The sequence below is a fragment of the Tyto alba genome, unplaced genomic scaffold (genome assembly GCF_018691265.1).
Source record: "Tyto alba isolate M040663 unplaced genomic scaffold, T.alba_DEE_v4.0 Super-Scaffold_26, whole genome shotgun sequence".
In the NCBI taxonomy this organism is placed as follows: Eukaryota; Metazoa; Chordata; class Aves; order Strigiformes; family Tytonidae; genus Tyto; species Tyto alba.
The window spans coordinates 2734128-2748130 of NW_024881300.1; the positions used below are offsets into that span (position 1 = coordinate 2734128).

At 46.5% G+C, this 14003-nt stretch overlaps 1 protein-coding gene across 1 annotated transcript in view; it reads right to left on the minus strand.

Annotated features, from left to right (window-relative positions):
* CFDP1 (craniofacial development protein 1) overlaps nucleotides 1-14003 on the minus strand; it is a 66517-nt gene that overhangs the window by 45822 nt on the left and 6692 nt on the right. The window contains exon 5 of the mRNA XM_042797456.1: nucleotides 1079-1183. Coding sequence (XP_042653390.1) covers nucleotides 1079-1183 — 105 coding nt within the window. The remainder of the gene's footprint in view (nucleotides 1-1078; nucleotides 1184-14003) is intronic.

Here is a 14003-nt window from a genome sequence, read left to right on the forward strand (position 1 = left end):
CACGACAAGTTTTTCCAGCACAAAACCCCGTACTGAACACTTAGGTTACAATTAATGAGCTCTGCAGGGACAAACCCTTGTGCAGTGTGAACAACAGCAACAAGACTGTGCTCATCTATGCGTTCATTCATCTCAGGGAACAGCAGCTGTCAAGAGTCACACACACACATACTATGCTTTCACCACCCTGATCTAACTACAAGCTATGCTACACTTAGCTGGAAAAGTGAGTGACAATCCAGCTGCAGCAACTGAATAACAGTCTATCTCAGGGAAAGGCAGCCTTAACTCACACTGGAGAATTGCTCTTCAGCAGATGGGAAGGACAATGTATTTATTTGATGGGTGGTGTTTCTATGTGACCAAATCATACGCAGCTTATGTCTTTCAAATATAAATGCAAATGACTGACTTAAATAAAAATCACTGTTGGAACACAGAAGCATCTCCTCTATTCCTGAGAAGCGGATGATCTCCCAAGCCCATCAAGAACCACACAGAGTAGCGTGTCAGATGCACAGGGGACCAGACCTCTTTGTATCTTTGACAAGCATTATGATAATCTCAGAATTAGGTGTTAGAGCTTGAACAGAAAGTGACAAATCCAGACTGAAATGATATTAGAGAACATCAAAGAGGCAAAAGCATCTCTCATTCCAGTGATCCTCTAAAGTTTATAAGAAGCCACAGCCCAGCCTGTCATGGCTTTTTATGGTCCTGAGAAGCACCCTTCAAAGGCACTGCAGGCAATCTCAGGCAAGTTCCTTGGCTACCTGCAGTTTCATCAGGCTGCTCAAGACATTCAAAACAGTATTTCCTTACTGGGACGGATGATTTATGACGATTGAGAAATCTGAGCCTGAGAACCTACGAAGTGAGTCATTGGGACTCATGGGTTGCTTCCCCCGCTTCCCTCCCTCCCACAGCATCACACCTTCCAGGCCTAGTCTTGCTCCCACTGAAATCCTGCAGAAAACAAATACCCATTAGCTTAAGTACCACGAAGCCTATATTATCAGCTCGAGTGCTGTCTTTCTCACTCAGGGTCCATACCTGGGCAAAGAAACCATATACTCACCCAGAGACTGTCGGGAGGGAAGCTGGAGCGGCTGACTGCCATTTCTCTTGCTGCTTCAGAAAAGCTTTAGCTTCTTTTGAGGTCGAGTCCACTTCTTTAGTCACTCTGATGGAAGAAAAGAGACAAACCAGAGGGTAAGGAAGAGCTGTACTCACAACAGCAAAAAACAAAGCTCCAGCAAGGAACCACAGGAAACAGGTACAGGAGTCCCCATACCACCTGCACAGAGATCACCTCCATCAGCTGCAAGCTGCAGAAGAGGCATCTTGTTAAGATTTCATTCCAGTGACAAACCCTCTATATTCATGGCAGAAAAAAGGAAAAGAGTAGCTAATTAGAGCTGGGGGAGGACAGGATTTTTTGTTTTTCAAATGAACAGGAATGCTTATTCATTCAAACAGGCCTGTCTCACTAGCAGCCACTGAATGCTTTGCTCAGGTCGCTGGGGGCAATTCCAGGCTCTTAATTGGGCTCTTGATTTCCTCATTTGTTGGTCAGTGAGGCAGCTCTTCTGCCACAGCTGTTCCGCCACCCACAGCACACCAGCTTGGCAACATCTTCAATCCCAAGGCAGAGCATGGTAACTGGCTCTGGGGTTGGGGATAGGGAGAAAAAGCTCTGACAAGGCAGAATGCAGAAATTTTCTCTCATTTGCTAGTTAATTTTTGTTTGAGGCCCTGAGGGCGCAAAATATTGAACTTGAAAAAATTATGAATCAATATGGCATCTACAGCAGGGAATGAATTACAAACATGAGAAAGAATCTCTGGAAAACCACTCAATAATTAATTGTTAGAAAACCCCGGTTACTTTAGCCCACTCATTTGCCATGGCCTGCCTCCAGCAACGTGCTTTTCACGCTCTCAGTAGCTCTTAATGAGGTTGACCCTGGATGCCAAGCTAACAATTTTGCTCCCTTGGAGCACAAACCTGCGAGGCTCCAAGGGAGCCTGACCCACAGCTTGGCCAGCCCAGAAGGCAGAGTCCTGCATCCCACCCTCCCGCAGCCTGCTGCCGGCAAGGGTGGGCTGGTCCCCAGTCTAGAACACGTGCCGATGAAACGCTGCAAGCCTCGGGGGTGAGAGGACCTGCCCTGGCTACAAGTCAGGCTAATCGCTGCTTGCCTCCTACCCACCAACCTGACCCTGCAACCTCCATGTAAAAACTGGCTGATGGACATGGAGAAACCCAAGGAGCTGCTAACTCAGCTGGGTTACGGGCAAGGAAAGCACCGTGGAGTTACTTGATAAGCCTGGAGACACTGATGCCCTGAAATCCCACTTGCACACAACTAGTGCGCCCATGTCCCTTGTCCTGACAGTGAATCAGCACCTGAAGCAGCAGTTAGGGAAGTGAAACTGTTCTTCCTCCTTCTCCACAGACTGCAAATACAGTGGAAAAGGCATGCCCAGAAATAAGAATAAATTCTTGTGCTGTATGCCTCCTGCTCTGCCTTATTCTGCCACTGCAGAAGGAGATTAACCCTGTTTCCCACCCTGCACTGCCACATGCCTTTCGAACCGGCAGCAGTCACGCAGATAGAGACAAATCCCACATTATGAATGTCCAGAAGTGTTTGCTGATCAGAAAGGATCAGGAAAAGAGCTTGCTGATCAGAAAGGAGCAGGGTGGGAAAAAGTGAAAAGTAGTTCTGGAAGAGACACAAAGCATTGTCACAATTCAGGGCATCCCAAACACACCACTCAGTCACAGCCCTCGGCAAGGACAGTCACATCATGCAGTGCTCATATGCCAAAGGTTACTCTGCATCCATGAATTTCCTTCGACAGAATAAACTTGATGTCTTCATGCAGCAGTCAGCCAGAACTCCCCACAGAGCGCCCCCCCCCCCCCTCCAAGTCACGAGTGCCGGGTTCAGATTAATACAGTCACTCAGCCTATTTATTTTCAAACGCAGCACCCACAGAGCCGGCTCCATCCCCTGGCCAGCTGGGGAGCAGCACCATTTCTCATGCACTCTGCAGCACTGGCTCCCAGCACAGTCCCCCTCCTGCCACCCCCCTGCACTCTTGTGCCATCAGGGTCCACCCCCAGCGTGCAGGGAACGCGTGAGCCACCGTGAGAAACATCAGGCAGACCCCAAGCACGCAGGAATTTCAGAGGCGTAGCATAGTAACCACATGTGCTGGGAAAAAAACCCAACCAACCAACCAAACAAAAAAAAAAAAAAACACCTCTGTGCAGGCCTCAACACAGCCACAGGACCTGCTCCCAACCGTTAGACCCTGCACGTTTCTGGGACTTGAGTGTTGAAGCAAGAGGAGGCAGGGGTTGGGAAAGGAAGCAGAGGTCACAGAAAGCATGTCTTGCCACTAACTCTGCTTGTTATGCTAAGAGATGACAGCCCAGTTCAGCTCCCATAAACCTACAGGAATCCAGCAATTAAAATAGCTCACAGGATCTGGACACGTACAAAGCCTGTGGCAGAGGTAGGACCTAAACATAGGGCCCCTTGGTCTTAACTTCATGACTACTTCCAGTCTTCTCCAACCCAGAGACAAAACTGAACGATGTCTGCCCCACCAGTTGAGGTAAAGGAAGGCATGAAGCTAAGACACACATGAAAAATGGCTCCAGGCATTTGCCAGCCTGCAATCTAACAGAGTGAGCATGCTGTTGGTTGGACCAGCGCTACGGACCACAGCTCTCGAAGCAGGAAGATGGTCCATCCCAGAATGGGTGACAAAGGAGGAACCTCTACCTGTTGTGGCCCCCCAACATGATGTGCAGGGAGGGTCTGGCACAGCCCTTCAGTGCCAGGCAGTTCAGCAGCAAAGAAATCACTTTGCTCTCCAGCAGTACAAAACAGGTTGTTACCAAGGGGTTACTTAGGCTTTGATACTTGCTTCTTCCACCACCTCAAGTTACCAGCAGCAGTGGCTGGGCACAGAATATAACATTTTGTTCAATTTTTTTTTGTCCACTTTGACCTGCCAGCAGCTGCTCTAGAGTACATTTCTGAAGTTGTCTGCTGTGGCAACAGAGCTGCAATGCTGCAGGCAACCTGTTCCACCAGGACTGCCCAGCTGGGGACAGAGGAATGCGTCAGAAACTTAATTAAAAGTGACCTTTCAAAGCAATTCCATCACAAGACTCACTGATTGCCTCATAAACTGAAACAAAAGCAGCTCTGAGGCAAGCTGCTGCTGGGCTGATGCCAGCAGCGACTCCTGCACCACTCCAATAGGAATGACAAAAGAAAGAATATTAAAGCACTTTACAAGGTATTAATTCAGGGTATACACATTTCAACCTTTCCCAGATCCCAGGCCAGGAAGGAAAAAAATCCTCTGGCCTACATTATTATGGGAGACAATAACTCTCCATGTAGAAACCAAAACACTTCTTGTTCTTCATGGGGAGAAATGGGAGCCATTAATCCAGCTGGAAGAAATCACAGTCATTACTAAGGAAAATTACAAGACCTTTCACTTTTAAATACTTGATAAATAACTATTTGCCTGACTGTTTACTGGGATGCTATTCACACATTGTAATCCAGGAATAAACATGAAAATAACTATATTGTCAGCAATAAAACAAGTAGCTAGTGTCTCGCCCACTTGCAGACCCTGTAATTCATACACAAAACGACTCATCCTCATCACTTTCCCGTAAAGATTTCATTATACTGCTATGCTATTAAATTGCACAGTAAGATTTCCAAAACACAGAACAGTTATTAATTTTTTTGACCATGCTGGAGCCTGGTAGCACAGATGATGCCTACTGTACGAGGTGCTGTGCAACTGTAAGATAGAAAGGTCTTTCATGTTATAAAGTTATTACAAGGAAAACATGCTAGGAACTAGACCAAGTGTCTCTAGTACTTGCAGGTGTCCTCCTTAAGAGCCTTCACCTCTAAACCAAGCTCAAAGCTGTAGCCAAGCATTTAAGCACACCCATAACCACCCAGCCTGTTGTTTTGGTGCCCAGCTGTGGGTACATTACTTCCATCTTCCACCGAAGGACTTCTCTCCCTTCCCTTCACATTCACCAACTGAACTGCTATAACCTATGTAAATGGAAAAGGCCCCAGTTACGTATGCTGTCACAGGCTGTCCCAAAAGTTGCTCCACAGAGCACGCACTTACAGCTCGGAACCGTAGCATCCTAATTTAAGAACTAGTGTTTGATCTTCTTCCAGCAGTGCCCTTAGCCACAGAAGCAGCTAAAAAGGAGGAGGAATACAGGCTAAAACAAGCACCGCATTCACAACAGCTCCAGCTAATCTGCAAAAGGGGCTTAAAACCAAATTTTCATCCTTTGGTTCAGTGGCAGAGCAAGTCTAATACGCTAGCTTTCCTCTTGTGTTCTGGTCTTACACCAGGTGCAGAGTTACCAGGTGTGAAGAGGAAGGTCCCACTCCACCATGTCATCCCACTGCTGCTACCGTGGCACAGCACAACACCCACACCCCAGGGTTCACCCCGGTGTGGTGGTCTGGTGCCCCTACTCTAGCACAGCTGAATCCAGTCCTGTTTGCACGAAACAGAATCAGCACAACAGATGCCAAGGGTGCCAGTGTCAGGAAAGTGTCCAGCTCAGCCGCGAGCAGCAAGGTGCCCTGCAAGCCCTTGCAGCAGCACATCAGCAGAGCCACTTCCTTGCACGGAGGGGAGAAGGAGGCAAGGTTTCAGAGGCAGGATAGGGGAAGCTGGGAAAGACAAACAGCCACGTCTTGCAGGCTTCTGCCCACAGTCTGCTGTGTAATAGCAACCTTATGCATCCCAGGTGCCAAAATCCCTCCAACTTACCCCCAGGTGGCTCAGCACAACTTCATTCTCCTAATCAAAACACCTGGTGCACATCAGACTGAGAAAGCACATGTTGGTATTTGGGTATAAGAGACTTGCAGCTGAGACTACAGTTAAAATCTCTGATCACAGCAGCACAAAGGCACCATCTCCCCTGACCTCTATGCCGAGAAAGGGAGAGCAAGAGTGAAAGCTCTGGAAAACACCAGCTCTTTACCACTGGCACTCGGGACACACAGTCCTCACTTGGGAAACCTGCCCCAGTTTAGGCCTGCCCCAATTATAAAACTTTCCACACAATCTTGATGTTGCTAGCTCTGGGGAATTACAGACCAAGGAGGGGGGAAATGAGGCTAATTATCCTTTTTCAATATTCCCCATCTGTGCCTAGCCTCATTAAGTAGTCCTCCAGCCTTCTGGAATGATCAGCTGAGGAGCAAGCAACCCTCATCTACAGGGGTTTGCAAAAAAATCTAATCCAAGAGGAATATTTTGTCTGAATACTTTTTTGGTGGACTCTTGTGCTTGAGCTGCCATATCCTGGGTGTCTTCCACAGACAGATGCACTGTACGAGAGGCAGGTGCTCCAGCCTGCAAGATCACAAAGCTGCTGGAGTGCACAAGTTTAGCACCTTCCAGGAGAGAATTAAGTCCTCACACAACTGAACCTCCAGGCCACATCAGCCTGCACAGTGGGTATGTATTTATTTTATGCTGGATTACCTGGTGTAAAGCAAACAGAGCCAAAATTAATAGGTCCCCATCACTTTTCTAATTTCAAAGTAAAACACAAGTTTTCTCCCTTTCAGAAAAAAACCCAACATTCTCCAAACCTTACTCTTCAAAGCAGGTGGGAGAAGCTGTTCCTTGAGAAACTGAGCCTACTCCCTGAAGCAACACAGACAAGACCAGGCTGGAGTGACTGATAATTTTGTGGGCTGCCTATCTGCACAGAAGCTGCTGGCTGGTTTTTAAGAAACAGATCTGATCAGAGCTTTCCCGGAGTCAGGTGAAGGCCAAGCTGCCTGCCTGGTGCTGCTCCTCACAGCAGGTGTGTGCTGCTATCCAAGCAGTCAGCCCAGGCTGCATCTCAAACCAATTCATCTGAAAACAAGCAGAGATGAATAGTATTTTAACATCAATAATGCACAAACTGTGCTTTTTGACATCCATGTTCTAACCCTGTAAGCCTTGAAGGAAATGACTGATTTTTCATCATCTCCTGTATGACAATGACTCTGGCAGAAAACGTATGGACAGTGCTGCCAACTGAGATGCTGACCAAGCTACCGGGTCCCTTTTGGGCTTCTGCTTGCTACTTCCACAAGAGGCTCTCTAAACCCAAATGGAAGTGGCACTCCAGTTACCAAGCTCCCGCTGGGGCTTGCTAGAGCACATCAAACATGGCTTTCTGGAGTAGCTGACCCTTCACCTCCTTGTTAACTGGAGCTTTATCCACCTCAGTTTTAAGTATCTCCAAGCATCGGGTCTCTGCTTGCTTCACTGGATAACTATTCCCTTGGCCAGCCCAAACTGCAAAACCATGAAGTTTGAATTTCAGACTTTGAGGTATCTCGTCATTTTTACTTGTACCTCCCAAAAGGATTAACTTCAAATTATGGAATGCACAATGAGTTGAGCAACCCAGGTGTACAGATGCTGTACGTGTGAGCATAACAGTCCTCTGACCCTGTTAACAATGACTTGCTAGCATGCCAAAAGCAAGATAGACCCCTGCAACCCCACAACTCCTGCAAAGCAGTTCAATGTTCACATTATGGATCTCCTCTCTTGCTGAGGGAAGGAGTATCGTCATTCTCAAGAGCCAGGGGTTCAAAATTCACTTACAGTTATGAACACTGGACACAAAGGTTACACAGATCACAACAGGAGCCAACATACACTACAAAGCAAAAGCATCCCCATGGGGAAAAGGCCAGACTAAGCTTGACTTGGTTTGTAATGTGTTAATGAGACAGTAAGGCAGCAAAGAGCTTTGCCTTCCCTTCAGGCTATCACAGAAACCCTCCTGCTTCAGAATCTTAGTTACCAAAAAAAAAAAAAAAAAAAAAAGTCTTAAATCCATCTTGCAAGCTGCACTTTCCAGCAGGGAAAACCCCAGGCCCAAGGGCTGCAAAGCAGGCTCTGCCAGCATCTCACCAGACATCAAAAGCCCATTTCTGAGCCTGGAGCTGTCAGGAATGAGGCAGCAGCTTGGAAGCAAGGGAAACAGGGTGAGCAGTAAAATGCTATGACTGGATCTGAGGCCCCTGCAATGAAGGCATGAAAAAAGAACCCCTTAATAATAGCAAAAGAACCCCTGTGAGACATGAAGAGATCACTAAGCACCTCCTGTTCCCAGACTGTTAGAAGTCAGGAAATTGTCAGAGAGCCAGGTACAGAAACAACATCTCTTCCCTTACCTACTGGGAAAGGGTGATATTTTCTCTTAATTATTTCCACACTACCTACACACAACATAGGCAGAAACCACTGGGAAGAACGCAGCTGGTCATTCAGTTCCCAAAGCTGATGCAGCGCCCAGATACCACAGGTCTGACAGCCCTAGAAATGCTCTTAGTCATCCAGAGGTCAAACCATCATTTTGGAGATGCTTTGAGACTCCTGCCACCCTTGGAGATCCCAGCTGAGCTTCTTTTTCATCACACTGATTACCAGCAAATGCACAAATGAAACCAGCACACATCAATTATTTCCTTAAAAGCATCAAGCCATATTAGAAGCATAAGATGACTTGCAGGTGGACATCTGCTCCGTCACTCCGAGATCTTCAAAAGCACAGTAAGATAAAGGAAGAAGACATAAGTTGGCATGTTGGTGAATACCAGATAACGCACTGGACAAAGCTGGCACAACTGTGTAACACTTTGCAAGTCGCAGCCCCTCTGTGCTTCAGTTTCCCTATCTAAGCAGAAGCCTCACCTGCACATCTACTAATGAAAATCCTGAATAGAAGCCATTCCTTAGGCTGTACCCCTTTCTCAAAGCACATTAAGCAGACCATAACATGATTTACTTTTGAAGCAAGTGCTCTGACTTAGAGTTCTGCCTAGGTTTGTCACACTGTTTATGAAGTTTTAATTTCTGCAGCTGCCCATGAGAAAAGCAAATGCCTTAGCAAGTGAATCAGCACGCAACTAGGACTCCCCAAGAAAATTCTGAAGCATCAGGGAATGGATGCACAGAGAGGAAAGGTTATCAAAACTCGCCCCTGAGACCCTTTCATTCTTAAGCATCTTTTCAAAAGTAACATATTTTCACTTACTGGCTTCCAAAAAAAAAAAAAAATCAATAGCTATTTTTTTCTAATTTGAAAAAGCCAGTATAAACTGTGGGTAACCGAGGCATGCTCTGACCTCTAAGAATAACAACAGTGTAAGGACAGGAACAGGCTGCTGCCTACACTCCATTATGCCAAGATCAGCATTTTGGTGCTTGTTTGTAGAAAAGCAACCAGTCACTTTTTAGACTGCCACCTCTAAACAGTGGTTACATCGATATTCCATGTATTTCTCCATGCTTTGATTTGTCTTATGGTCCCAAGGCATCACACCCCCAGGCTCCTACTGCTCTGATTAAATTTCTGGAAAAATCTTAAGAGTCAGGGGTTTTGCACTGTGCAAGCCTCATCGAGGAAGTGGTATGTCACTGCAAAGTGGCTAGAATACATCTCTCTAGAACTCCTTAGCCAAGCAGGACTGAGGATAAAACCCTATGAACTTCTAGCATCATGGGTCACCAACACAAAACAAAAGTCCTCAGAGAAGCTGAACTTAGAAAGGGCTTTTCAAGGGGCTACTGAAACTCATTTGTCTTCTCCTAACACTTACTTGCTACTATAGTCAAAGCCACTGCAAAAAACACACCAAAATACAGTGAGTGGTTTCTTCCTCTGCCCTGTTAGTTCAGTTCATTGTCTTCCATATCTAATCTGACAACACCCATCCATCTCCTCTGGTGGAAGCTGTGTATCACTTGCAATCCACCTGGAAAAAAGGGAGCGCTTTCCAAATATAAGGCTTCAGGACACAGATTCTGGTAATGCTCACCTGCCTTCTCACTCACATGTATAAGCAAGACAACAAAGGCTTCCGCAAAAAAATGACATGTGGAACATGTCGTGCACCTATCACCCTTGATCTGACACACACCACACTACTGACTACATCAGTAAGAGATGCACACCCAGCTACTGATTTTTATTCTGATTTTAAAAGAAACTATCCTTCACTCAGCATTGCACAGAATCCCATGAGCACAAAACAAATGACCAAGATTCACACTCAGCAAGAAGTGTGAGCATGCTGCCAACCCCTTGCTATTATTCATCCGCTGAGTTTCCTGCAAAGCATCACAAGGTAAGGAGAGAGTTAACGGTGTTACGTGTTCTCTCAGTGCTAATTAGCCTAACACATGCTGAGACCACAGAGCAAGAACACAGATGGACAATTACACATTTTTAAGATTGCTCTCCGTGCCAGGTCTAAATCTTGAGACTTGTGGGAGTAAATTCCCCACTCTTTTTTTCCCCCTTCCCCTTGAAATACATCAACTCTGTCACCCTCAGCATTCTCCTCACTCCTGCTCAGTGCTTGCCAGGAAGCAGAAGCAGCAGCTATTGCTCAGACAGCTACCTTAACTGTCTTCAAAGCAATAAAATATGTAGTAGTGTCTCAAACTCCTTGGCTTGGAAACTTGGCTTTTCCAAAGTTGGAAAAACCCCTTTGTTTCCTAACTTTGTCACACTTGGTTGGTCTCAGTTGTCATGTAAAGAGCATCAAGGACATCACAGCCACTGAAAAGGAAATCAGAGGCTGAACAAGGACTTTGGAAAGCTCAGGCCATTCTCAGATGTCCAATCTGTTTCTCCAGTAGCCATTTCTACCTGCTCTCGCCTGAAAAAGGTCGGGATCAAGGGGCTGAAGCTCTGGAAGAGGACAGCAGATCTGGGGTTAGAAACAGTGAGCAGTCTAGGACATAGGTGTCTAATTCAACAAGCACACAGATGAGCTAAGGTTAAAAAAAGAAAACCAGTATTTCAATAAGGAGAAGCAGCATCAAGAAATCCCCAAGAAGCAGCACTGTACAATTGCAGAGAACTGAATTACAGCCTCAGCTCTGTTGCACACAGGTCAGCACTTCTCCTTGCCTCGAGGGAATAAATCAGCCCTTAACCAGTCCTGCACAGCTCTCCTCAGGAGCTCACCACGGTGATGAGTCCAGCAGCCCAGCTAACACCACCGACTGGGCTCAGACCTCACCACCCCACTCAACCAGGCCTACAGTAAAGGATACGTTGACCCTGATGACTTTGTGGGACACCAAAAAAAGAAACTTTAGCCATGGTCTGTAGCCCTGCCTGCAAAACCCCCATCACCAATGGCATTCTTGTACAAAGGAGATCCACACTATTGGCCAAGAAAGACCTTCTACTAGCCCAGGCAAGCCTCCTAACAAGAACCTGCCCTCAGCCACCTCACTTCACCTTTGCTGCTTCTGCTCAAAAGGTCATGAGTTTCACCAGCAAAACCCACTGATCCAACTTAAGATCCTTAAATTCCAACTTAAGAACAATTTCCTCTGAATAATCTCTTCTTCTCGAATCCTTAAGGTAGGATGAAAAGCTGTGAAGCGGCAACACAAAGTAATGAGGTGGGTTTTTTCTGGGAACATTCTAGGTGACAACCATTTACAAACAGCAACAGATGAAAATCAGGTTCTCCTTCACCCCACACTTCAACTGTGGCAGACGAAATATCAATCTCAGCCAGTATAAACCCCAGTAATTACTACAATGATTTAAGCTTGTAACTATTTGGTTATTAATAAGATGTTTTATGTACCTCTTTAAAACTTGGTGTTTTGCTCAAGATGCAACAGTCCTACTGTGAACCATCATCTTCCCTAACTTAAAATACAAGCTGCCTCTCAACTCTGTTCAGCACACATAGCCAGCACAACTTGTCTCCTCGCACCACGGTGGACACACAAATAAAAGGAGTCATATTGCGGGAGACCAAAGGCCAAAAGTCACAGATGTGGTCTCCTGCAAGAGTCAACAGCAGGGAGCCCATACCCAGAGATGGAGTTCATGTCTCACGTACAGCAGCCCAGACAAATTTTTCTGAGTTTGCCTAGTTCCTTCTATGAAACTGTAGGACCTTTTAAGTATTCATTACAGCCAGCAGCAAGTCCCATACTCAGCGTGACAATGCTTATTGCCCAGTGTGTTTGGCACCCAGTCCTTCCTAGTTTGATTTGGTACATGCAACGCACGAGTGAGGCTTGGATCCCTGGGTATCCTGAGCCATGAGATCCAGGAGCCCCGGTGAATCAGGGGATGCCATCAACTCTGGCATGCCCCCGTTTTCATATTCCCAAATGGGGAGTAACAGCACTTCTTTAAAGAGTGCTTTGAGGTGTGTGGACAGAAAGTTCTGTAGGAAAGCTAAGGATTTTCCCTCTTTACATCTGTAAAGCCTTCAAGGACTTCAAACACATCAGAGAGCTTTCTGCTCCTTTGTATATATCTCTGAACTAAATGCCTTATTAAAACCCACCTAAAAGCAATCTAAAAAAAGCAAACAATATCCATGGAATTGGGTCATCATCTGTCCCTTGTCGCAAGAAAAGGGAGACCAGTATAAGCCAGGTGATTTTCATGGCTGTGAACTTAAGGTGAGAGCTCTCCCAGCGAGAGCACTGCACAGGGCTTGCTGCCCCACCAAACGTGGGCATTCCAGCACCAAGTTTCAAATCAACAGTAAGATCTAATCAGGCAAACACCAGAGAATGCTTTTAGAAGCAGCCTGAATTAATCAGGAAATGGGCACTTAAGATGAGCTTCAATCAAACTCAGCAAAATCTCACCCATCTGCTCAGCCTTCAAATACAAAAGTAATTGAAAAGTTCACTGGACAAACATTTTCCCATTCTGCAAGGTCTCCCAGTAAACCCCCAGTTCCCTGGCTGTAAATGCTTCAGGTTCAGGGAGGGCTCTGTGGTCTGGCAAATTCTGATGTAGCAGTAAGAATGATGCCTTCAGCACTTAGCAGCTGCTTGACAGGAGGAAGACACACAGTGTGCAAGAAAGTACCGGCTGGATCTTTGCACTCACTTATCCCAGCATCCAGACAGCAAAAGGGAGCTCACACCGCAGAGATGGAGAAGAGATCTCGAAACCTCTCCCTGAAATATTTCTCCATGGATCCAGGCCCAGCATGCTGCCAGCGGCCATGCAGCTTGCATGACAATCCTGGCCCCAGATGTGGCCAAAAGCCAAGAATCACTCAGATCACAGGAACACCTGCCAGACGCACGAGAGTGCTGAAAGACACAGGTTCAGACCACGCAAGCACAGCAAAGATGCTCAAGAAAAAGGCTCAAGGGTCAGTGCAAAAAATCTAATCAACAAGTCCTCCCGGCATCAGAAGCAGTTATCTCTGAGGAGTAGCTATTACTAGCAGTGAGGACTGGGCAGGAAGGCACCGCGGGGCAGAGGTCCAAGGCCATGCCCCAGCCTAATGGGAATCCTTCTGGATCCCCAAAACTGGCACTCCTGGAGAAGACAGCCTTGTGGGAAAGTAAAGGGAGCTGTGACAGGAACGCCTTGCCTGATTTCAGGAAAAGGGCAGCGCTGTCCCCAGACAGAGAGCGAAGCCCTGCTACAGCTTTGCTTTGGCTTGGCTGCTTTGTTCACGCACATGGGGAAGCGGCCGAGGGTCACTGAAGCAGCACAAGCCACAGTTTTGCCAGCACAATGCAACACTATCAGTACAGCACAGCAACTCCACAGTACCAGGAAGGCAGTCCCACAAAAAGAATAACCTGAACATGTAAAGCTTTGGATTTAAACCACATATGCACAGAAACACAAAGCTTCTAGTTTTGAGTTTGGAATTGTCAATGTATGAACAAAGCAAGGTGTCGAGCACAGGCCTCCCGTTCCTGAATCAGCACCCAAGGCAGCCACCATTATTCCTCTCAACTTTGTTTTGCCTCCTGCAAGCCAAATGAAGGTACACAGGAGATGTTTCAAACTAAAACATACTCCGGCTAACATTCAATGACCTGACTTTGTTCTTCCCTCACAAGTTGTTACGCTGACTGTGGTTGACACCACGGGG